General features: G+C 33.6%; 1 protein-coding gene across 3 annotated transcripts; it reads left to right on the top strand.

Moving 5' to 3' along the window:
* LOC114327281 (U6 snRNA phosphodiesterase 1) lies at positions 1-19860 on the top strand. 3 transcript variants are annotated; one of them, XM_050646619.1, is made up of 5 exons: positions 1-330; positions 4538-4674; positions 9149-9326; positions 12570-12729; positions 19597-19860. In XM_050646619.1, exons 1-5 carry the CDS (start codon positions 194-196, stop codon positions 19648-19650), a joined length of 666 nt encoding a protein of 221 aa, XP_050502576.1. In that variant the 5' UTR covers positions 1-193; the 3' UTR covers positions 19651-19860. The 3 variants fall into 3 exon arrangements, with proteins under 3 accessions (XP_050502576.1, XP_028131639.1, XP_050502575.1); XM_028275838.2 differs by lacking the exon at positions 19597-19860 and adding an exon at positions 18634-18879; XM_050646618.1 differs by lacking the exons at positions 1-330; positions 9149-9326; positions 12570-12729; positions 19597-19860 and adding an exon at positions 1170-2214.
* Positions 19861-25559: the final 5699 nt, after the last annotated feature.

Raw genomic sequence — 25559 nt, 5'->3', positions numbered from 1 at the left:
CGAGCAACAGCTCGCAATAGTTCGCGAACAGCTCGCGAGCTGTTCGCAAACCGCAAATTTGGTTTGGCCGCGCCTTTACGTGCTGTGGTTTTGTTTTCATAACTTGACATTTGACATCTCATCAAATGTCATAACCTTAAATTTTGATAAAAATAAACGATTATTTCAAATTTAAAACCGATAATTTAAAATTATGTTAGGAAAAGGATCTTTATCCCTTTTAAGTGAATACGGAGGAGACAGTTCAGACGATGACGGGCTTGGACCAAGATTGTCAAGTAAACGTACTTTGGAAGATCAAGATGAAGAGGGCCATAGTTTTAAAAAAAGGTATTGTTATCACTGCCTTTTAAATTTTCCTTGATATTAGATTGTTTATCTGGTTGTAGATGTAAAGCTGTTGCTTTATTTAAGACCAGGGGGAACAACAGCTTTACATACCCTGGGAAGCACAGTGAATGGCTTGTATCATATTTAGAAATGAAAATGTTATTGGTGCCGAAATACCACTATAATCACAGCTTGTAGTGGTTAGCTAGTTTTACATTACTAAATATATTGTTCGTCCGCTATAACTTTTCCCATGCGTCACGATTCATTTTCAAACAAATTAAGTCAAAACATAAAGTGAAACGTATGCCAATGTATGTAGTATACAGTATACAAAATGCATTTACACATATACAGGACCAAGATTGTCAAGTAAACATACTTTGGAAGATCAAGATGAAGAGGGCCATAGTTTTAAAAAAAGGTATTGTTATCACTGCCTTTTAAGTTTTCCTTGATATTAGATTGTTTATCTGGTTGTAGATGTAAAGCTGTTGCTTTATTTAAGACCAGGGGAACAACAGCTTTACATACCCTGGGAAGCACAGTGAATGGCTTGTATCATATTATTTAGAAATGAAATGTTATTGGTGCCGAAATACCACTATAAGCACAGCTTGTAGTGGTTAGCTAGTGTTACATTGCTATTAAATATATTGTTCGTCCACTATAACTTTTCCCATGTGTCATGATTCATTTTCAAACAAATTAAGTCAAAACATAAAGTGAAACGTATGCCGATGTATGTAGTATATAGTATACAGTATACAAAATGTATACTGTATGTATAGGGTTCAAATGGGGTAGTGAAGCGCAATACAAGATGCTGTTTCCAGTTAGCATCTCTAGCCTCTCCTACTCAATTCCTATCCTCACCTTCACGAAGTGCGGCTTGGGCTGCACGGGTGAACCCTGGAGAACCTGAGCAACCTTACCGGAGATTGGGTAACCAACCCCAGTGGAAAGTAGGGTCAGGGCTGACGAGGAAGGGAGAAATGGTCCTCCGAAAAGGGGGTTGGGCGATAGGCCAGTAACCTATTCTTGTAAAAAAGTACTACTACGAAACCTTCAGATAGGCCTCGGAATGGACGGATATCAAGACGACGACTTTGGCAACGGAATATGGAATTTATGCTGGGAACATGGAATGTCAGAACGCTAAATAGACCAGGAGCACAGAGGGTCCTTCTACACGAACTGAAAAGATATAAAATAGGAATCACTGCAGTACAAGAAACTAAATGGTTGGGAAAAGGTATCCGAGACACTAAAACACACACTATACTGTATAGCGGTAAAGATGAAGGAAATAAAGAATTTGGAGTAGCCTTTATCTTAGATAATAAAATGAAGCACCTGATAACAGATTTTCAAGCCATCAATGAAAGAATCTGCAAGCTTAGGATAAAAACGCATTTCTTTAACATAACCCTTATAAATGTACACTGTCCCACAAATGAACAGGAAGAAGACACTAAGGTAGCCTTTTATCAAGATCTAGAACGAATCTATGACTCAATACCAAGAAACGACATTAAAATGGTGATAGGTGACACAAACGCCAAGATCGGAAAAGAAGAAGAGTACATAGGGGTAATAGGGAAACATAGTTTGCATAGAGACACAAATGAGAATGGTCAGTTTCTAATAGATTTCGCAGCTGGAAAGAATATGATTATCAGTTCGACATGCTTCCCACATCGGGACATACATAAGGGCACTTGGATATCACCTGACGGAAACACAATAAATCAAATAGACCATATACTGACTGAAAAAAGAATGGCGACGAGTATATTAGATGTAAAAAGCAGACGTGGCGCAAGCTGTGACTCAGACCATCTACTAGTGCAGACACGGTTTAGATGCAAAATCAGTCGACAGGTAAAGGAACAATATCCAAAACAGGAAAAACTAAACTTAGATAACCTAAAAGTCCCTGAGGTACAAGAAACATTTGAGAGAACAGTTGATGAAAAATTACTAGAAGAAAACAGAGCAGACTCCACAATAGAAAATCAATGGAACACCATAAGCAGTATCATACTAAACACAGCGAAAGAAGTCATAGGAACAAAGACAACGGAGAGAAGAAACATGGTTCGATGAAGAATGCAAACAAGCTATACAGGAAAGAAATGAAGCACATAAGAATTACATACTCAGACGTACTAGAGAGAGAAAAACAGAATTTGAGAACAAAAGACGAAGAGCAGATAAACTGTGCAGGCAGAAAAAGAGAAAGTACGAAAACCAACGGATACTAAACATAGAGAGGGAGTTTAAGGAAAACGAAACACGTAGTGCATACCAACTTATTAAACATTTAAGACAGGGATACAAACCGAAGACTAGCCTCTGCAAAAATAAGAAAGGTGAAATCATTAGCGATATGGACGAAATTAAGATAACCTGGATGACATATTTTAAGGAAGTATTAAACAAAGGGGCACAACCACCATTACAACAACAGAGGCAGCAGCAGGCACGGTAGGAGGTACAACAACAAGAGCTGGGGGAAGATGGAGAAGAAAATGAATTAACTAGACCCCCAACGCTAGAGGAGGTCCAAACGGCAATCCACATACAAAAAAGCCATAAAGCACCGGGAATAGATAAAATACCGGCAGAACTACTCAAGCAAGGAGGAAGGAATTTGACACAACAGATGTATCAGCTAATACGAGAGATATGGATAGAAGAAAAAATCCGCCAACAATGGAAGAAAAGTATAATCTGCCCTATTCATAAAAAAGGAGACAAACTGTTGTGTCAGAATTATAGAGGCATCTCTTTACTTTGTTCGGGATACAAAATATTCACAAACATCCTTAATCGAAGACTTCAACCTCTCACGGAAAAAATCATCAGGGAATATCTAGCAGGGTTTAGGCAAAATAGATCTACCATTGACCAACTATTTACAGTTAAACAAATACTAGCCAAAGCATGGGAATATGACATGGACGTTTACAATCTCTTTGTAGATTTTAAACAAGCCTATGATTCAATAGATAGAACAATTCTACCTAATATATTGGAAGAATTTGGCATACCATCAAAATTAATACGACTAGTGCAAATGACAGAAACAGAAGCACAAGTATGTATTCAAGGACAGATCACTGATGCGTTTACGATAACGCAAGGACTGAAACAAGGCGACGGACTGGCTCCAACGCTTTTTAATCTTGTTCTTGAATATGTAATTAGACGGTTGACGGTAAGCGGAAATAACATACTTACAAACAAATCTACCCAATTAGCAGCATACGCAGATGATATAAACATAATGAGCAGAACAATGAATGCAGCGGAAGAAACCTACGTTGAGTTGAAACAGAGTGCAGAAGCAGTAGGGCTAGCAATAAACACAAATAAAACAAAACTACTCATACAAACCAGATCAAATAGACAGGCGCAACAACACTTTATTGACGATATAGAACATGTGAATAGATTCACGTACCTAGGAATGGATCTGGTTGCAAGCAATGAAGAAGAACCGGAAATAAATAGAAGGCTTGTGCTGGCAAATAAAGCCTATTTTGCGATGGGCCACATATTCAAATCGCGAGACGTACACCGGAAAACAAAACTCCGGGTATATAAAACAATAATCAGGCCCATAGTAAGTTATGGCTGCGAAACATGGGTGGTGACACAAAAATCTGCCAATGCATTAGATGTGTTTGAAAGAAAAGTATTACGTAGGATACTGGGCCCAATAAGTGAAAATAACAACTGGCGAATTAGGTATAATAGAGAAATATACGAGCAATATAGAGAACCAACTCTAGCACAACACACTAAACTGCAGAGATTACGGTGGGCAGGGCACGTGATCCGCATGCATGAGAGTAGAATCCCCAGAAAATTGCTGAATGCAAGAATGCAGGGAAGAAGACCTGTTGGAAGACCTAAAAAGAGATGGGAAGACGAAGTCGATGAGGATGCCAGGAACTTTCTGGGAACGCGTTCATGGAAAAGAACAGCGGTAAATCGAAATGATTGGAGAAGCTTATTGAAGGAGGCCAAGGCTCGATTTGGGCTGTAGTTCCATTGGATGGATGGATGGATACAAAATATATATACACATCGACATTCGTTTCACTTTATGTTTTGACTTAATTTGTTTGAAAATGAATCGTGATGTATGGGAAAAGTTATAGCAGATGAACAATACTGAAAGTAACATATCTTTTAGGTTACCAGTTCCAGAGGTGTTATTAAAAGATAAACAAACAGCAGAAGAACATGTTGATGATCCCCATTTGCATGGTGGTAGGATAAGATCTTTTGCTCATGAAAGGGGCAATTGGGCAACATTTATACATATTCCTTGTAAGTATAGTAGAGTAAATAACTAATATCGGTTCGCTAATCTCAGACAAAAGTGTGTAGTAATTTTAGTAATTATTTTTTGCAAAGTTAGTTAAATTTTGATAGACTAGACGTGGCTGGAAATGACTATACAACTAAGCAGACATGTGATAGCCAATATTAACACATTCCTTGCTGATGGCATACATGTGAGCCACATGATGTCTTCACCAATGTGTGGATGGCAAACATTTATTCCATTGGTTATACACATTTTTAAGGAAAAATGTCGCCTGTCAAAATTTTCAATGTGTTTTAAACATAATCATTTTTCGAATCATAAGAAAACTAATACATATTTTTTAAAAATTTAAACACAGAATGAAAGGTTACGTTATTACCGAGGGCCAAAAGTTCCTTAGAATAAATAAAAACTTTCTTTTGAATAAAATATTTGCAATTAAAAATCACACTAAATTTTCTCTTTTATTTTCACTCCTGTAACTTATTAAAATAAACATTACAGAAGTTTTCAGGGACTTCGGTACTCAGTAATAATGTAATCTTTCATTCTGCGTTGAAATTTTTCAAAAATATTTACAGTAGAACCCCGCAAATCCGAATCCCGATAATCCGAAAGTTCAGCAAATCCGAACCAACGGAAAGTGAAAAAAATTTAAAATTCAAGAAAAAAAAACTTAAAAACATGTTTATTATGCAGAGTAAAACCAGAATATTGAATAATGTAGAATTAATAGGACTTTTGGTTTTTTGATTTTTTAATAGGATTTTGATTTAAAAATCATTTGTTGAACATACAATGTTAGTGATATAATTTCTATCAGCAATGTTTTAAGCTTAAACTTTGTTTGTTTTTTATATCATAATGTTCTTTTTTTCTTTTAACTTATTAGCTTTGTTATCCAATACATATTATATTGTTTGTTCTTTGTGTTGACACTGTTTATGGTTTTGCTTTTGTCTTTGTAATATTTTCTTTTTGTAATAATATTTTCTGAATTGGCTTGCCCGTAAATAAATAAGTAAATAGCCTTTAACATTTAAAACTTAAAATGAATACATACTTTATATGTAGTGCTTATAACGGTTAAACAGAAACTTACATTGATTTTCTTGTAGTCAACTTGTGTCCAAAAATATTGTCCTAACATTTGCGAGAACGTTTGCAGCACTAAAGCGCATTCTTAAAGAAGTCAATCACTTTCTTCTGATGCATGGAGGTGTAGCGATTTGACGCAGCGATATTAAACCATTTACGCATTACATTGACCGGGAACACAGCACAGTTCTGCTCCATGTAAGGTAGATCCACATCCAGAGCTTTAGTAATATCTGCGTGTGACACTCGATCTGGCAGGGAAACTTCTTCCTCGCTTTCTTCATCTTCATTAGGATTGCCTTCAGGTTGAACCAAGTTTACAATCTCTATTCGTAAATTCTTGGTGCCCATTGTCATCAGCTTCAATCCATTCTGTAATTGCACTTTCTTCTTCGTTTTCACATCCTGGAAGTTATTATACAACTTCTAGAAGATCATCTTGTAATGGAGCTTAGAAAAATAGAGAGTAAGACAAGTGCAGCGACTCAAAATCAATGACAACGATAGATTTGAATTATTAGTTAAACTAACTTTCGGATAATCCGAAATTTTCGGAATCCGAACAGGCTGTCCCCCCAATTAGTTCGGATTTGCGGGGTTCTACTGTATTAGTTTTCTCAGGATTTGAAAAAAATGAATACATTTAAAACCCATTGAATATTTTGACAAGCAACATTTTGCACCTATGCCCTTAATATGTGTTTTTTTGTCCATAAATAACATAAATTTTACAGCAATCAATACACCATAATACATAACATGTATTGATAACAAATGAGAAAATTATTTATTGTGCAGAATAAAAATATTTTGAGGAAATAAATTCCACAAAATTTTATAGGTTTAGTATACAGTCCCCTTATATCCAATCATTCTTTTTTTAATGAAAGGATAAGTATATTTGGGCCATTTGAGCTGTTAATAGTGTGAGGTAGGAATTTTTGTGTTGTATGTTTCCTACTCATCTGTTAAAATGCATCTGAGTTAAGCTAACAGAGTTTATCCTGGTTTATTCAGTTTGGTAGTATTTAAGAAAATAGTGAACAAAACCAGCTAAACAGATATATTTTAGTCCTTCTTTTATTCTGCTATAATGAACGCACATAATCATTACCCCTAAATAAATCTATAATGGTTTATGAACTGTCTGGTCTTTTAAGACAAAACGTAGAGGAAGATTGTAGGTATATCAGTTGTCATTTACTGTTTTTTATAAGTCAGCTATATTTAGCTTAAAGCATTTCTTTTTGTTTACATCTCTTCGTTGTCAACCCGTTTGCATCCAATCTTAAGCAAAGGCCTCCTCACAATTCCATTATTCAGGCCTCAATTCAGAACTATTACAATGTGAACATAAACTATTGCTAAGAAGTCTCTCCTAGAACTTGTTCCAAAATGATATTCAACTGTGCGACTAGAACTTGTTCCACAATGATATTCAACTGTGCGATGTTTTTATCTGGTTATCCATGTTTCAGTCAGAGTTTATACATACATACATACATAATCGGTTGCCTCTTTTACCATTAGGTGTCGAGGATTCCTCCTTTATATAATACTCTCTGCAAATTTACGCCACTTTTCCTATCTGCTGCTAAAACTTTTGCTTCTTGCCACGATGTTCCTCTTTTCTTGAGTATTTCGTTTACACTAGTGTTCCAGCTTTTCCTTGGTCTGCCCCTCCTGCTTTTACCCACTGCTTTGACCTCCCATGTCATTTTCACTTGTCTCTCACCACTCATTCTTATCATGTGTCCAGCCCATTTTAACTTCTTTTCTTCAACTTTTTCGTTGAGCGATTTTACCTGTAATTCATGTCTTATATCTTCGTTTCTTCTTTTGTCTAATCTTCTTGCTCCCACCACTTTCTTAAGTATCTCATTTCTGTAGCTTGTAATCTTTTTCTTTGTCTGTCATTAAGTACCCAGTTTTCTGCCCCATATATTGTAATTGGCATATATACAGTTTTATATACTGTCATTTTAGTTTTCCTCGATATTTCTTTTTTGTTTAGGAAATTTTTATACAGTGAATAATAAGTTCTCGTTGCCAATTTTATTCTGTTTCCAATTTCATCTTCTTGTGTACCTTTGTTGTTTAACATTATTCCCAAATACTTAAAGAGGTCTACTTGCTCGATTTTTTGTCCTTCGATTTCAATATTTACAGTTGCTTCTTTGTTGGCTACTGTCATTACTTTAGTTTTCTCCATATTTATTATTAAGTTGTAGTTTTTTAGTTCTTCAGCCCAGATTCTAATGTTATCTGCGAGAGCCTTTTCAGTTCTTGCAACTAATACAATGTCATCAGCAAATGCACAGGCTTCAATTTTTATTTGTTGCAAATTTCTATACCCTATAGCGCATTTTTTAGTTTTTTTCCAACACTTTTTAATAACTTCATCCATAACGGAAATAAATAACAGTGGGCTCAACACTCCACCTTGTCTAACCCCGTCGTTATTAGAAAATTCGCCGGTGATTAAGTTACTTGTCCTGACCTGGTTTTTTGTGTTGACATACAAACTCTTTATTACACTTACAAGTTCTTCATCTACTTCCTTGTTTATCAGGCTTTGCCATATTCCTTCTCTATTGACCATGTCAAACGCCTTTTTCATATCTAAAAACGCCAGGTACAGTGTATCGTTTTTTAACAGTGTTTTTTCAGTAATTTGCTGTAGTGTGAATATATGATCTTGTACGCTGTGTGATGGTCTAGTTTATAGTGATAGGTCAGAGTTTATATTTAGGGCCAATTTATCATATCGAGTTCAACTCCAGTTTAACCTGAACTTTTAGAGAACGTCAGTTTAAAGTCAAAATCGTCTTTCTCAATTCACGTTCAACTGATGGCAATTTAAACTACGTTCAACTTGAACGCTGGAATTCGGCTGTTCAAAGATTTCAGAACCCAGTTCAGATGATTTTATGTATTACGCATGCGTTGTATTAACACGAAACGCTGCCATAATATAAATATAATCTATTTTATTATATTAAGCCTAACGATAAACGATAACATTATTTTTGTTTTTATTACATTTATTTATAATTATTAAAATGACTATTTGACTATAAATACTTAAATTTAGCTGTATTCAAAAACAGCATAAAAAAGGTCATACAAAATGGCGATAGTTTTTTACCTTTTGCCATCTATTGGCATTTCTCGAAAGCTGTAGAACATGCACTGACAATGAGAAATGCATTCCAAACAAAACCAAAGTTCACCGGTGAACCTCAGTCAACTGAACCATAGATTAACGCAGGTATGAGAAATCGACCCTTAGAGTTATACAATATTAAAATACAATCATACTTCTATGATTATCAATTGTTGTACTTTTGTTTTACAACATTAAATTATTTTTAGTGGATCATACAGAAGGGGTGCTAGAATTAATTCATGAAATAATAGCAGCAATTCCTAATATTCCTTTAATTTCTGTTGATGATTTCCACATTAGTCTGACAAAAACTGTGATATTAAAACACCACTGGATTAATTCTTTTGTTGATGGTGTTAGACTAAAGACAAATTATTTAAAAAGGTAATAATTGTAAGTATAAGATTATATCATAAACCATATTCATTTCATATAAGTGATGTTGGATCCATTTCTTAATCTAAATAGAACATTCCACAGTACCTCCTAACCTAAGCAATCACATATTATACAAGCTATACGCTCCCGATGAAGCTGAAGCTGTTTTCACTTTGCTGGTGTGACTTCGCTGTTTCCACTACCTTTCTCCATTCTTCTCTCTTTCTCTCTCTATCTCTCTCTCTCTTTGATTTTCATTCCTATATGTCTAATTTCCATACTTCTTAAGTCTTCTTCCACTTGTTGTCTCCATCTGAGTTTAGGTCTGCCTCTGGTTCTTTTACCTGGTGGTATCCATTCCGTTATAACGCTTAACGGATTGTTCTTCTTTCTTCTCATTATGTCTCCATACTATCTAATTCTCTGTGCTTTTATTGCTTTATGTTCTCTTGACACATCCATTCTTGTATTTTGTGATTCATCCATTGCCTTGCATTCTCTTCGTTTTCCCTCTTTGGTCCTAGTATTTTTCTCATAATTTTTCTCTCAAAAACTTTCAGCTGTTCTTCTTCTCTTGCTGTTAATGTGAATGTCTCCAAAGCATATAGCACTATTGGTCTTATGGTCGTTTTGTAGATGTTCATTTTTATGTTTCGGCTTATCTTCTTATCTCTGAACATTTTTTTATTTCCGTAGAATACTCTGTTTCTCGCTTGAATTCTTCTTTTTATATCTATACTTTCATTTCTTCTGTTGACTAATACTCCCAAATTTCAACCTCTTCAAAGCTGTTTGCGTCTATTGTCATTTCTGTCAGTTGTGTCTTCTTTTTCTTGCTTACAAGCTAAGCAATCACAATTCACCTAAAATGAATAGACGAAACAAGCTGCAGATGACTAGACTGCATGTTAAGGAGCTGCATGATATGCACAACGTTATGGGGATACAGTATCAGCACAGGTAACTAGAGGCTGTCCATAGGGGCGGAGGAGTTTTATCTATTCTCTTATGAAATCTGGTCTTAGATGGGCTGATAGCTAGTTTATGGAAAATTTATTGATAAATTTCCAAATTTCCAATTTCAATGAAGATCATCAGTAGTTGATAAGAGTGACAGAAAATTATGTCTGCTCTCATATCGCTGCTGGTATTGTCTGCTGCAGTTCAGAGATCCTTAAAAAGTTTATGTGCTTTAACTTTAAGTGAGTATAGGTTGTTTCTGTTGTGACAGTTCCTTTTTGTTGAGATCATGCCCAATGTTCGTGCCTACTATTTTGGTAGAAAGCAGCTGTACAATCTAGGTGGATTGCAAAGCTGTTATGCCTTTTATCTGAAGTATATTTATTAACAACGTATCCTCAGTTCTTTTTTACTTCATATTGAAGAAAATATTGTGCTGTTTTTGTTAAACCTTAAGCATTGCTTTGTTCTATTAATCTTGCCATTAATGTTGCCCTAGTGACCAAAGGTGATAATTTCAAGATGCTGGCATTTCATATTTATCTATGTCTATGTATATGTAGGATTCGTTAAAGACACTAGCAATAAAAGTCCGTATGATGCATGATGCTTAACAGTTTTAATTAATAAAATAAACAACTAAATTATAATTACTGATAAGTTGACGAAATGTAAAATGATTGTGTAATTGCGACTAAAATTTACTAATTCTCACAAAAGAAAATGTCTTAAATAATCGCATTTATCTACTTAATATGACCTGCTTGTCAATATATAAGTACGTTATCGCCGAATACAACCTCTTTCCTTCGAATCTCAAAATCGACTAACTATGGAACCCCCACGCTAAATAAAAACCTCTTACATCTAATCTCCCTCTTCTCATGGTTTAATCCGTTTTCCCCTGAGAACCAACCTATTAAATTGGTTCAAAGTATGTACCGACCTTTTCCAATAAACGAAAACCATTAAAAACTTTAGGGCTGTTTATCTTACGTCTTAACTCCGATTCCAAATCCCCAATCCGATTCGCACATGTGGCCTATATGTTCGTATGCGTGAGACCCTTTTTTTCGTGCTCGTAATGATAATTAAGAAAAATTATATACAGGAGACTTAAAAATATGAAATACAATATTTACAATTCTACATATTATATATCATAATCTTCGTAGTGGAAGTAAATATAAAACAAGTAATTATACTTCGTAAGTCCTAGGTTTTCACCCAAAGTAATCGGGTGCGTCGAATAATATATCACTTGTACTATTCCGGTGACTTTAAAACAGTACTTCTGGTTGCTTTTCTCAAACCAGAAGTCCTATTTCAAATTTCTTACCTTTAGTACCATTCTTGTATTATAAGCTTTCATTCGACATCTCATGTGTCATTCTACCTGGTATTGTGACGGAGGAGTTATATTCGCGGTTGGACTTACAGAAGGAGAGACAGCCTAGGTCAAATTTCTCACCTTTAGTACCATCCTTGGATTATAAGCTTTCATTGGACACCTCATTTGTTATTCTACCTGGTATAATAACGGAGGAGTTATATTCGCGGTCGGACGGACAGACATCCTAGGTCAAATCTCTCACCTTTAGTACCATCCTTGGATTATAAGCTTTCATTTGACACCTCATTTGTCATTCTACCTGGTATAATGACGGAGGAATTATATTCGCGGTCGGACGGACAGACAGCCTAGGTCAAATTTCTCACCTTTAGTAGGTACCATCCTTGCATCATAAGCTTTCATTTGACACGTCATTTGTCATTGTACTTGGTATAATAACGGAGGAGTTATATTCGCGGTCGGACGGACAGACAGCCTAGGTCCAATTTCTCACCTTTAGTACCATCCATGGATTATAAGCTTTCATTTGACACCTCATTTGTCATTCTACCTGGTATAATGACGGAGGAGTTAGACAGACAGCGTAGGTTAAATTTCTCACCTTTAGTACCATCCTTGGATTATAAGCTTTCATTTGACACCTCACTTGTCATTCTACCTGGTATAATGACGAAGGAGTTGTGTTCACAGACGGACGAGCATAATTCAGTTTTCACATTTTTTCAAAATTGGGTGAAAACAAAATACTTAATTTTGTTCTCTATGAGGAGTATTTTATTTTGTAGATTGGGTAGCTAGCAATAGTTTGGATCTCTTAACTTCATCCTATTTAACTCTTCATGTAATATGTAGTATGTGTTATGGTATGCTTAAACTTGCTCCTTACTGTCTTAGTCCTTACTAATCTAAAAGTTTTAAAACTCACATTATTTTAGGTTCATGATTCTTTTTGATAGTCTCAAGGTATATTGCAATGAAGAACGCACCAGGACATTTATAGGACTTCAAACCAAAACTGGATATGACTCATTAATTAAATTAGTAGATATTCTGAATATTTGTCTATCAGAATTTAAGTTGCCATCGTTCTATAATGTAAGTAAAAGTGTATTTTTATTGAAACCATTACGATATACTTTATTACTACTTTGTCTTAATACCGTACCGTTGTTCGAAGAGACACTTCTTGTTGTGATTAGAGATTGCAATTCTTCAAGGCTATCTTGATCGTTTATATCGCTGATATGTGGAACAGCCAAACAAGTCTCAAATTTCTTACCCACGTTATCTATCCTACGGCTACAATTTTTCCTTCGATTTTGCTTTGCTTCATATTTTGAAGTTGTAATTATTTTTGTCTTCAATAGGGTGCGTCAAATATTCGGGCACTCTTCTTTTGATAGATACCTAACATAAATTTCGGTTCCTTCCCTATCTTATTACATCAATATTTGGGATACTATCGACTCGTTTTATATTCTGTGTATGTATGTTATGTTGTTCTATTTAAGTGTATAAGCCTTTACTTCATATAACAGGGAGCTAAATACACATATTTCAACAAACTCCATGTAAAGGATATTTATATCTGTGTTACAGATTTTTTGGTATTAAGAGCGTAGGCGCAAATTTTCGGGACAATGCTTTTTAAATGCATTCATTTTTTTCGAATCCTGAGAAAACGAATAAATATTAAGAAAAATTTAAACGCAGTATGAAAGATTACATTATTACCGAGGGCCGAAAGTCCCTGAAAACTTCTATAATGTTTACTTTAGGTTTATGTTTACTACAGGAATGAAAATATAAGAGAAAATTTAGTGTGATTTTTAGTTTCAAATATCTCATTGAAAAGAAACTTTTTGTTTATTCTAAGGGACTTTCTTCCCTCGGTAATAATGTAATATTTTATTCTGCGTTTAAATTTTTCAAAAACATTTATTAGTTTTCTCAGGATTCGAAAAAAATGAATGCATTTAAAAAGCATTGATCCGAAATTTTGCGCCTACGCTCTTGCTTTGTTTATTGGAGATCCCAAACCGGTAGTTTGCTATTTGTACTAATATGTATGGGTTGCATTTTAACCTTATTAAAGACCATAAGGCATAATTCAATGTTGGACATCTGTTACGGGATTTTAATCTGTTGGAATACGTTTCAGTCCTATGAGTTCGTGTGTTTTTCTGAAACAGTTAAAGCTAACAAAACTTGAGGCTCTATAGAGTGTTTTTCTGTTGGAGATCACTTTTCTTAGTGATGTCTGTATGTCAGCATTCTGTGTAGCGTAATACACAGATTTCTCCATGTGTTCGGCAATGGTATCATTCCATCGGACTTGAAAGAAGCTCCTTCTCATCCTTGCTTGACGTGTGCGGAAATGAATGGATCTTACTCTGGACTTGGTTGGTTTCGGTGGTAGTTAAGCATGGTGTCGATGATTTGATAGTATATCGAGTATTTAGGTGGTAACCTTGGTTTTGTCAGGAGCCCTTTGTTATCCAATGGATCGTAGGTGGAGCTTAGGTAGACCAGTATAAGTCCTGTTATTTGTTTATTTTCGTATCACTTTTCTGTGAGGTTGTGAGGTCCAGAATTTGACTAGTGTATAGTTTACTTGGTCTGAACCCAGCTCTTGTGTTTGTATAACTTTATTACTATGTATAACTAAGATGGCATAGAAAAATTGGTCGTTAGTTTTTTGTTTTTTTTTTGGTCTGTAATTTACTCGACTTTAAAAGCGGTATTACTTTAGTTTTCTCCAGAGTTTCGGGATCCTATATGTGGGAGGGGCCCCTTAAAGCCTTTAAGCTTAATACTTCTACTTTCTTTAAATTGGGGACCAAAACATATTTGTTTTACTAATAAGCATGAAAATAGGGAATTTGGAAGGAACTAATGAAGCGGGCAATTGATGTAACTCTTTCCGGGTGCAATTTAGCGTTTCGTGGACATGTTGCTAGTTTAGATAAAAGTGAATCCCAAAAAGGTAATTTTTCGTCAGTGGTTCTTTAACTAGCTAAAGATGATCCTGTTTTAGCTAAATTAATCGATAAAAACAATAGCTTAAGGGCCGGTTGTTCGAACGCTAATCAACAATGATTACTATCAAATATTTAATTACCGTCACAACTGTCAATGTCAACTTTGATTTTGTTGCTGAAAACATAATTATTGATTACAATTATGAAATTAGTTAATCAATTATGTTAATAATTGTTATGTTAATTGATTAACTAATCTCATAATCATAATCAATTATGTTTTGAGCAACCCAACCAAAGTTGACATTGACAGTAATTAAATATTTGATAGTGATCATTGTTGATTAGCGTTCGAACAACCGGCCCTAAACAAATTACTTGAGCCACCAAATACAAAACATAGTTATAAATTTGCTGGCTCAAGAAACTGAAAACAAATTGATTAATTTAATTTAAAAAAGTTGTTTTTATTAATACCACTATATAACACACCATAAATACACCATATAATAATTCTTGATACTACTCAAGATATTTCAAAACACGATCAGCTTAGATTTATTTTTCGGTAGGTATGTAAAAATAACTTGCGATGAAAATAATTTTCCTTCCAAAGCAGAAGTTGTTGAAAGTTTTTTGGGATTTATTCGCATATTAGACCAAAGTGCAGAAGGTCTTGTAAATGAAATTTTAAAAATGTATACAATCAAAGCACCTTTTCATACACAACTGCAGAGGAAAGGGGTATGATGGGGCAAGCGTTATGAGTGATGTATATTCAGGCGTATAAAGGCGCATAACTAACATTGAAAAGACAGCTTCCTATGTTCATTGTGCATCCCATAATCTGAACCTAGTGTTAAATGATGCCGTTGTTGGTGTACAGGAGTTGGTTTTTTTTACGATATAATTAAGAGATTATATGTTTTTTTAGTGCAAGTATTAAAAGATGGGATGTACTATGTAGTATTATGAGTTTGGATTCATCGCGTTTGCCAACACTTAAAAGGTTATGTGAAACCAGGTGGTCACCCAGACATGGGTGACCACCAGATATGGCTTTGCGTCGAGCTTTCCGACAAATAATGAAATCTTACGAAAATTTCATTGCTATCTAAAAAAAAACGATAAAAAATTAGAAGCTAATGCATTTGCAAGCTAATGAAAAATTAGAGCATTTGAATAATTTTGAATTTGCCGTTAACATTACTATTCAATCTAAAATACTTAACTTTATTAATCTAACATCAAAACTTTTGCAATCTGAAACAGCAGAGTTAACGGTCGCTCTTCAACTTTTTGAAAAAACTCGTGATAATCTTCGAAAAATGAGAAATTCGTTTTCCGAAACTTTAGCAGAAGCAGCAAAAATAGCAGAATAGTGGAATATTATACCGGAATTTAAAAATAAACGGACAAAAGGTATAAAAAAAATTCACGATGAACTCAGCTGCGACGAAAAAATAACTTGTCGCAAAAAAAGTTTTGAAGTTAGTGTTTTCAATGTAAATTGAGATATAATATTAAATATCAACTTACTAATAGGTTTGTCGGATTAAGAGACATGTAATAGGTTTTCATGTCTATTCCCAAAAAATCCAATAACACTAACTGATGAAGAAATTAAATAAAGGCCAAATATTGTCATTTACACATATTTTAGTAATTATACTGTTATTAGTTGTCGTTATGTTTATAATACGAGGGCCCACAAAAATTGTTGCGGGTGCCCCGCAATCTTCAGCTACGCCACTGTATGTGTTTCGACAATAGGGAACTTGCAAACATTTTTAAATATTAAAATGATATTAAAAAACATAAGGTAACATGATCTTAAAACGCTTGCATGCGAAAAAACAAATATTTTTAACCCGTACGCTAATTATGACGTTTTGAAAATGCTATAAAATTCAAATATCTTAGGAGGCTCTTGAACGTCCTTCTATTGGTTCGACGTCACCGGCCACGGTGAACCGGCGGAAACAACGCGATTAAGGTAGGTATCACGGGTATATTACATTTTAATCGTCTTTAATGAAAAATTCCTAGGTATTATTTATGTTCATCTTATATATTGTAATAAGTAGTTCCCCAATCAGCTTAGTTTTAAACTGAAATTGATAAAGTTGAGTGCTACCTTGTAAAGAGTTTAAAACGCATAATATGACGGACGAGGGTTTTTCAAAAGGTCAATCTGACTAACTTACCTACCGTTGATGTCTTCATCGTGGCAACTTTTATAAAAAGTAGTAAAAGCTATTCTATTGGAGAAATGCGTGGTGTCAAGGCAAATAAGTAAGAGTTATTAATAAGCATGTTTAAACCGTTTATAAAAATAGTTTGGTACCATTATATTATAGTACTTATACGGTTTACCCCGTGGGTTTGATCTACCTACCTCTAATCGAAGGATTTCGTATATCCTGGAAAAGATTACGGTGTAATTTGCATTATAATAAAGATTATATTTTATTGTAATGTTTATTAGTACCTACTGGAGCCTTTCATTATTGTGTTCAAAGCCTTCTGAGAAAAGATTATGGTGATTAGCAGCAACAAAATCCTTCTTTACAAAGTTAATAATACGCATAAATAAGAAGAATCATTATTGTAATTTTACAAATTAATATGTTTATCATCTCAGCTTATACTTACACCGCATCCCTCGGTAGACCGCAAGCTGTAGTAGAAACCCGACTGTAGACCGCATACTATAGTAGCACCAATACTTTTTAGTTACTCTTGCTTTTATTACTAAAAGTTTTGTTTATTTTCAAGTTACTTGTTTCTTCTTTGTTCTTCAACACAAGAAACGAACAAAGTAATTTCATAAAAAAGAACTTTTTGATACATGTCAACAGAGATAAAATATAAAATGTTAATATTTTGCCTGTCACAGAAAAAATCATTTTTGCCACAGAGTAAAACAAGATATTTCAACTATATTATTTATCTATGGGCAAACTGCATTAAATGCAATGGCCCACCCCGAACGGACAAACGATACGAGTGGCCTGTGACGTCAGAGCACAGGTCTCGCTTTTGAAGTTGTTTAAAACGGAAATTTTAGGCGCGGAACTTTGATTAGATGTTGTACGTACACTATTCATTGTTAAGACGTAATATTTTGAATATAACATTTTAAAACATAAATTAACAATTTTATTCAAAAAAAATTTTTAGTGCAAGTTCCCTATTGTTAAATAGCTCCAAGATACAGTTCTAGGCGACTGGGCAGAAGCTTTTATTTGCTCCACACAGATATCCACGCCCGTTGGCTTGCAATTCTTCATGGATTATATTGCTTGGTTTAGTTTTTTAATTATGAAAGGTTGCTTAAGTATTAATATAGTTTGTTTGTCTCGATTGTTTATGTCCTCTGCGAAATTATTATGCTTGGCCTTTTTGATTATGTTGTGTGTTTGGGATTATTTCATAGACTTTCTTTTATAAGTTACTACTGGGTATTGGATCTTACGAAGAAATTATTTGGATTGTAGCTTCGCTTTCTGATTTTACTGGTAGAAGTCTAACTTTTGTGAATCCCATCTGCTAATATCGATCTCTAACGTATGATAAATAATTCAAATATGGTAGAATTTATCATGAATTGATAATGCTGCCATACAAAATACATAGCGGTTACACATTTGTGTCTACTCTTTTGTGAGTAATTTTCTGAAATGATCTACCTTTCTGTTTCCACCTTTGTTTTGACCCACCATCTGATGAGCTCCAATATAGGGCAAAATATCTCAGGAATGTGGATGGAGCACAAAATATTACACGGAAAACACAATATGTCAATTCCTTCCATTGCTAATAATCCGCTCTCTATACATAAATCATAATTAACTTTTTCCCGGGGTAGGAAAGGTAGTAGGTATCATTCATATACGCTGATTTTTTTGTTTCATTTTTATTGCTAATATATATCTATTATAAACAACATAATGATTTTCCCTCATGCTTCTCACTTATTCGTTATAGTTATAATACAATTTTTTATTATTTTTAGGATCCATCTTTTCATATGAGCATTATTTGGTGCGTAGGTGATTATGAAGAAGAATTAAATCGAATATTGCCACAATTAAACTCTAAATTGCACGATTTAATGGATACCTCCAACCAAGAAAATTGGTACATATATGTCCAATTTATCATGTGCAAAACTGGAAACAAACATTTTAAATTTGATTTAACTTAAATATACCTAAGAATTGTTATTATTATTTTTTTAATAAAACATTTATAATGTCTATTTTCTGTTAATCTTTTTATAAATTAATGTGTTGTTCATATGAAGCGCCGTTTTCTGACAATCTTGTTGAATCTGCATTGGTTAATTTTCTGATTATTTTGCCAGGGATATTTCTTTTTGGTAGATATATGAATAGAAGAATAGACAGCAAGTAATGACTCCGTCTACCGAACAGACGGAGTAATCACGTGAATAAATCACAATATTACTTCAAAATACCTTAACTCACGCCCTTGTACACAGTACCGATAACAAGGTATTCGGTATTGGTGTTATATAGTAATGTATTAACTACAGTCGGAAAAATGAAAGAATACCCATGAACGATCACATCAATCACTTATTTTGTATTTGCTGCTTGATGTGATCGTTCATGGGTATTCTTTCATTTTTCCGACTGTACGTCCCTTGTGTTTACAATTATTTTTTGTTACCATTAGTTATTCCTCTTCCAAGTCTTTTTAAATCTTTTCTCATTATGTACTCTCTCATAGTGGACACAATGTAGTCTTATTTCAATCATGGCCTTTTCATTGCTAGCAAAACCCTTGTCATGCTCTTGGGATTTTTTGCTTCATCTGTTGTGGATATTAAATTCAATTCTTCTTCTTCTTTTGGATAACCGTGGATGGGTCTTTGACTGTTTGGCTATGTCCTTCCATTCGGATCTCTCTCTTGTGCTCTTCTTCTCAATTGTCTTATCTTCATGGTTTTCAGGTCGTCTTCAGGAAAAAACAGGAAGAGAAGAAGACCCAGACAAACATGGGATAAAGCAAAAGGAGCCATTCTGCAAAAGAAAAGATCAAACTGGATAGATGCCAAAGCGATAGCACAAGACAGAAAAGAGTGGAAAAAAATTTGTATGTAGATAACTGATATTATATAGAATTAATGAAATTAATTAGAAATGTAGAATTAGATGTAAAGGTGTAATTTGTATATTTGTAAGTACCTATGTAAAACTAGATACCTATGTTAAGTTGGTAGATTAAAGTTGTAACCCTACACCATTGTATGGTAGAAGGGATATGATTATAAATAAACTATCTGCATATTTCGTTTTTAATTTTTAAGCATAAAAAATGTAATATGTAATAAACAAAAATGTAATATGCCGACAAGTTGATGAATTTGAGGGTAATACGATATTTTTATCGATCGCGGTTTTAGTAACATGAATAATTTTTCACCTTATTTTTCTAATAATGTGTTTTTGTAAACGTATAACTTTGATTATTAATTTCCTATCGCCGCTTATTTAGTCTACCAAAAGTTATCAGAATTTAATGACAAAGACAACGCAGTTTTCACTCGGGGTGTTGACTATGCTAATATTTTTATTTATCATAATAAATTGTACTTAGGTACCATCCGTATTTATTTCAGATAAGTTCATCTCGCAAACAAAAACAAGTGAGTCACGCGTCCCACGGCCCAAGAAAACTGTACGCCGAAGACAAAAGTTCCCAAGCGAGACCTGCGAACGAATGAACTGATAAGTAGGATGCGCAGAACTGTCTACGCAATTCGCCGACGCAGGTTGTGTCTGGTCTAGGTTCAATTTGCCTTTGACTTTTGACAAATCGTACAATAATATGATAAACTTTATTCAATTATAATTAACCTCGTTGTTTCTCCATGTGCTGTCTTCCTCTTGCACCGGGCCATATACTTTTCTCAGTATTTTTCTTTCGAAGGTCCTGAGTTAGGCTTCATCCCTTTTCGTCATTATCCAGGTTTCACAACCATAGGTTACTACGAGTCTAATCAATGTTCTATAGTCATTTTGGTTCTTTTGTCTAATAATTTTGATATCATCAACCTTTTATTAACATAGTATGTACGATTCACGCCGGGAATTCCCGTTAGATAAAAGAAGAATGTGTGTGTACTTTGTACGCACGTAAGAAGTTATACTTCTATTATATAATATAATCTAACTTCATATTATGATTTCAACGAAATCAATATACCTATCTACTTTAAACAGTTTTTTTGTATTGTATTTAAATATTAAACTAATTTTAGAAAGAACAAAAAAAATACCAAAAAAAAAGATCCGATATCCCTAGGCGAATGCTCTACTGATCATCTACCCACCGTTTTTGTATTCAGTCGATCATTTCTCGGACATAATGACAATCACGGTGACAGATACATTAATTGAAAATAAACATTTTCAATAATACTTATAAGGAGGAAGACAAAACCACAGACATAAAAATTATAATAAATATATTTACTAAAAACACTAATAATATATTCTTTTCACGCACACCTTATTTGCGCTACATGCTAATACATAACTTAAAAAAGATGTAGCGACTAATACCATACTGTCGGTGTGCGCATGCGCCAGGGAATGTAAAAATTCACCCTCGTGTCTAAAGAAGTATAACTTCAAAAAGAAAATGTTAAAATGTATAATATACTTAAATTATTCTTAGGGAACATACATAAACTAGGTCGTTACAAAATTTGACTCGTTACAGTCCGGGTCCTCCCTCATGTATAGATGTTGCAATTGCAAGGCATGACCCCCTTTTAAGTGTTTTTTTTTTCAATTTTTAAGTCTTAACAATAAAAATTTATTTATGAATGTATCCTAACAAGAATAATTAATGAAGATTAATAATTTAGTTTAATACAAAAATATGAGCAGAGTATTTATTGAAGAACATATACTTAATAATATACAGGGTGTTCCGTTAATAATTGGAAAGATTTTAGCTGTAGATTCCTGGGCTCAAAATATTAAAGTTTAACCCAAATCACCTAGTCCAAAAATGCTTCCCAAGGCAAGAGTACCTTTTAGTATAGTACGTTCTTTAACTGTAAAATGTTGCAAAACCTCTAAATTTTAAAAGAACCGCTTGGACTGACATGACATTTGGCATACACATAGCTAATAAGTCAAAGAAAAAAAGTGATATTGTGTCGACGTGTGCTTTTGCCCTGGGGGTGAGTTTCACCCCTTCTCGGGGGTGAAAAAGTATAGGTCCAAAATAAGTTCGGAATTCGATAAACTGACTAATTCTAAGCAACTTTTGTTCTATAGAGTTTTTTCACCAAGTCAATACTTTTCGAGTTATTTGCGAGTGAATTTGTTCATTTTTAAACAAAATAACCACGTTTTTAGACGGTTTTTCGCAAATAACTCAAAAGTAAGTATTTTTTCGAAAAAATATAGTTTATAAAAAAATGGTGCATATATTAAGTCCGTAAACCCAGTATAAGCAAATTTGTAGCTAATGAAAAGTAGGTTCTTATTCGTCAAATTCCAAATCGAATATTGTATCGAGAAATAACCAAAAAACGGAACACTTTTCGAGGAACACTCATTTCAACTTTTTTAAAGTGTTTAAAAAAAGGTTTATTTTTGTTTTTTAAAAAAACTTAACTAACCTTAAAAGTGAGTTGTGCTCAAAATATTGTTGGTACCTTTTATTTTTTGGTAAAATGAATTGCGAAAAGCACCCCCTAATTAGCATATCAAATATACCGCTTCACAAGTTACTTTACTTATTTATTCTTTATACGATATTATGTAAATCTCAGCGGTTCAAAGTGCTTATTCTTGAAAAGGCTGTAGTTAAAATGGCTTGAACGAGTCACTAATCCCGAGTGTATGCAAACTTTGAACAGCCATAGCATAACCGATTTTTGTCTAACAGGAAAACAAAAAGTCCAAAATATTCAGAAAAGCAAAACGTACATTTGATTACTTCTTGAGATTTTTGGTATTATTAATAATTTTTAAGTTATTTTGAAAAAGAACATTTTTTCAAAATTAAAAATTTTATTTTAAAACCATTTTTTTTCAAAAATAAGCACGTTGAATCGATGAAACTTACAGATCATAGATATAGACACAACATAAATAAAGCAACATGTGAAGCGGTAACGATTAATTCTATTTAAGTTGTTAATTAGGGGGCGATTTTCCCGATTTTTTTATGCCAAATCAAAACGGACTAACTGTATTTTGAGCGTGACTTGCTCACATTTGATGCCAGAATATTTTTTTAATGGACATAAAGCTTTAAAAAAGTTGTAATGAGTTTTTTCCAAAAAGTGCTTCATTTTTTGGTTATTTCACGTTGAAATATATTTTTCCTATTTTTTCTTTATCTTTAACTCTTCTTCTACTAGATCTAGAGACTTCATGTATACACACCATTTTTTTCACTTTTTTACAAGATATACTTTTGCTAACAACGGTTTTTTCCATAAAATACTTACTTTTTCAATTATTTGCGAAAAATTGTCTAAAAGCGTGTTTGTTTTGTTGAAAAATGAACATATTCACTCGCAAATAACTCGAAAAGTATTAACTTGGTGAAAAAACTGTATAGAATAAAATTTACTTAGAATTACGCATTTTATCGAATTTCGGACTTATTTTGAACGTATGTTTTTCACGCCCGAGAAGGGGGTGAAAAAGGGGGGGTTTTGTCCCAGGGCAAAAGCACACATTGGCATAATATCACTTTTTTTTCTTTGACATGTTGGCTATGCGCATGCCAAATTTTATGTCAATCCAAACGGTTCTTTAAAATATACAGCAAAAACCGTCAAATAATGTACTGGTATTAGAATACCTCACAATTGAATAACCCAGTGTCAAAAATGCTTAAACAGTTAAAGATGAAACAGTTATGTGATAAAATAACCGTTGCTCTACCCAAAACGGACGCCTATGACCGGTACTAGAAATTCGCAATTTATGGAATCGATTTATCTCTGAAAGATAAATAGACTTACCAGTTTTCGTTTTTCTAACTAGAAGCGTTCTAGAAGTATTAAAAAACTAATTAAAATACGCCATCTCCAAAGAGCTCTACTTAGTTCCATTAGGAAGCATTTTCAGACTAGGTAATTTGGGTTAAACCCTAACATTTTGTGCCCACGAATCTACAGTTAAAATATTTTTAATTATTAATTAAACACCCTGTATACCTATAAATTAATAATTTTAAGTCTGTCTTCTTGATACCTTGGGATCAAATCATTTCGTTATAAAGGTTGTGATCGATGTCTTGGGAACTAATGCTAATACCATTTATCCCAGTAGTAAGTGGAACATTAAAAAAGCAAATTGGTCATTATACTCTCAGCTTGTTGATACCTTATTAAACGAAAAACCTCACACATCCTTAAATATCCAAGAAAAATATAATTTCCTTATTGACTGTATTAATGAAGCTTCTAAACAATATATTTCTGAATATAAACCATTTAAATGCAAACGGACTCCCCCTCCGTGGTGGGATTCGGAATGTGATCAATCCGTTGCAGAAAGAAAGAAGGCATTAATAAACTATAAAAACAATTCTTCTGAAAATTTTTGTAAATGCAAAGAAGTAAATGCGCTCGTGTCAAAAAAATCCTGAAATTAAAGGCCAAACAAAGTTGGGTTGAATGGTGTTCAAAATTAAATAAACAAACTCCATCTAGTCTTATTTGGAATCAAGCAATAAAAATGAATAGGAAAAAAGTTAATTTTTCATTACCTCTAAGTAACTCATGGGTAGACGATTTTTTCGATAAAATAGCTCCACCTTACGTAAATAACCAGTTAGATGTTATTAATTCTAAAACGTTTCCATCTGATCCAAATCATTTTCTCCTTACACCTTTTTCGAGAGCTGAATTAGAATTTGCCCTTGATAATCGCGTTAGTACCTCACCAGGATACGATGCAATCAAATATCCTATGATACATCATTTACCAGATAACGAAAAAACAATTACTTTTAAATATATTTGACCAGATAATTATTGAAGGCAACAGCATAATAGATTTTAAGCGTATTATAGTCGTTCCTATTCCCAAACCGGGGAAAGACCCTAAATTAGCTGAAGCTTACCGACCGATATCATTATTATCATGTATATTGAAGACTCTCGAACGGATGGTTAAGATTAGGTTGGATTGGTGGCTAAGGGATCAAAATCCTTTACCCGCTAAACAACATGGTTTTAAAAAAGGTTATGGAACTTTAGATTCCTTAACAACTCTTGTTGTAGACATTCAGAACAGTTTTTCCAGGAACAGTTATGTGCCCGCTTTATTTTTAGACATCGAAGGTGCTTATGACTCTGTCTCTCTTTCAATTCTCCAAGAAAAAATGATTACATTTTTTAATATTCCAACACAGTTTGCTTCTAACATTGTAAACCTGTATAAAAATAGAATAATTTATTTAAAAAATAATCATACTCTTATAGGCCCTAGACTTTATAATAAAGGATTACCTCAGGGCTCCGTTTTGAGCCCTATTTTATTTAACATTTACACAGCAGATCTACACAACATCACTATTAACAATATTGCATTTAATATTGTACAATATGCTGACGATTTCTGTTTGTACACAGAACACAAGAAATATCAGCAATCCATTGAAAACTTGAATAGTGTCTATGGTCTCCATAAAAAATGGTTTATTGAAAATGGCTTTGAATTATCATGCAGTAAATCACAAGTTTGTTTATTTACCAGACATAACTTTCCTAATATTAGCACAATCACCTTAGGTGGGCATAAATTTTCTTTTAAAAATAAAATTAAATATCTTGGAATGATACTCGACCAAAAATTGACCTGGAAGTTACATATTGACGACATGTTAAACAGGTGTAATAAGGGAATAAACTTTCTTAAATCAATTAATAGA

The sequence above is a fragment of the Diabrotica virgifera genome, chromosome 3, assembly GCF_917563875.1.
Source record: "Diabrotica virgifera virgifera chromosome 3, PGI_DIABVI_V3a".
Taxonomy (NCBI): Eukaryota; Metazoa; Arthropoda; class Insecta; order Coleoptera; family Chrysomelidae; genus Diabrotica; species Diabrotica virgifera.
The sequence above is the reverse complement of the archived record's forward strand: the minus strand, read 5'-3'. Positions and strand labels throughout refer to the sequence as shown.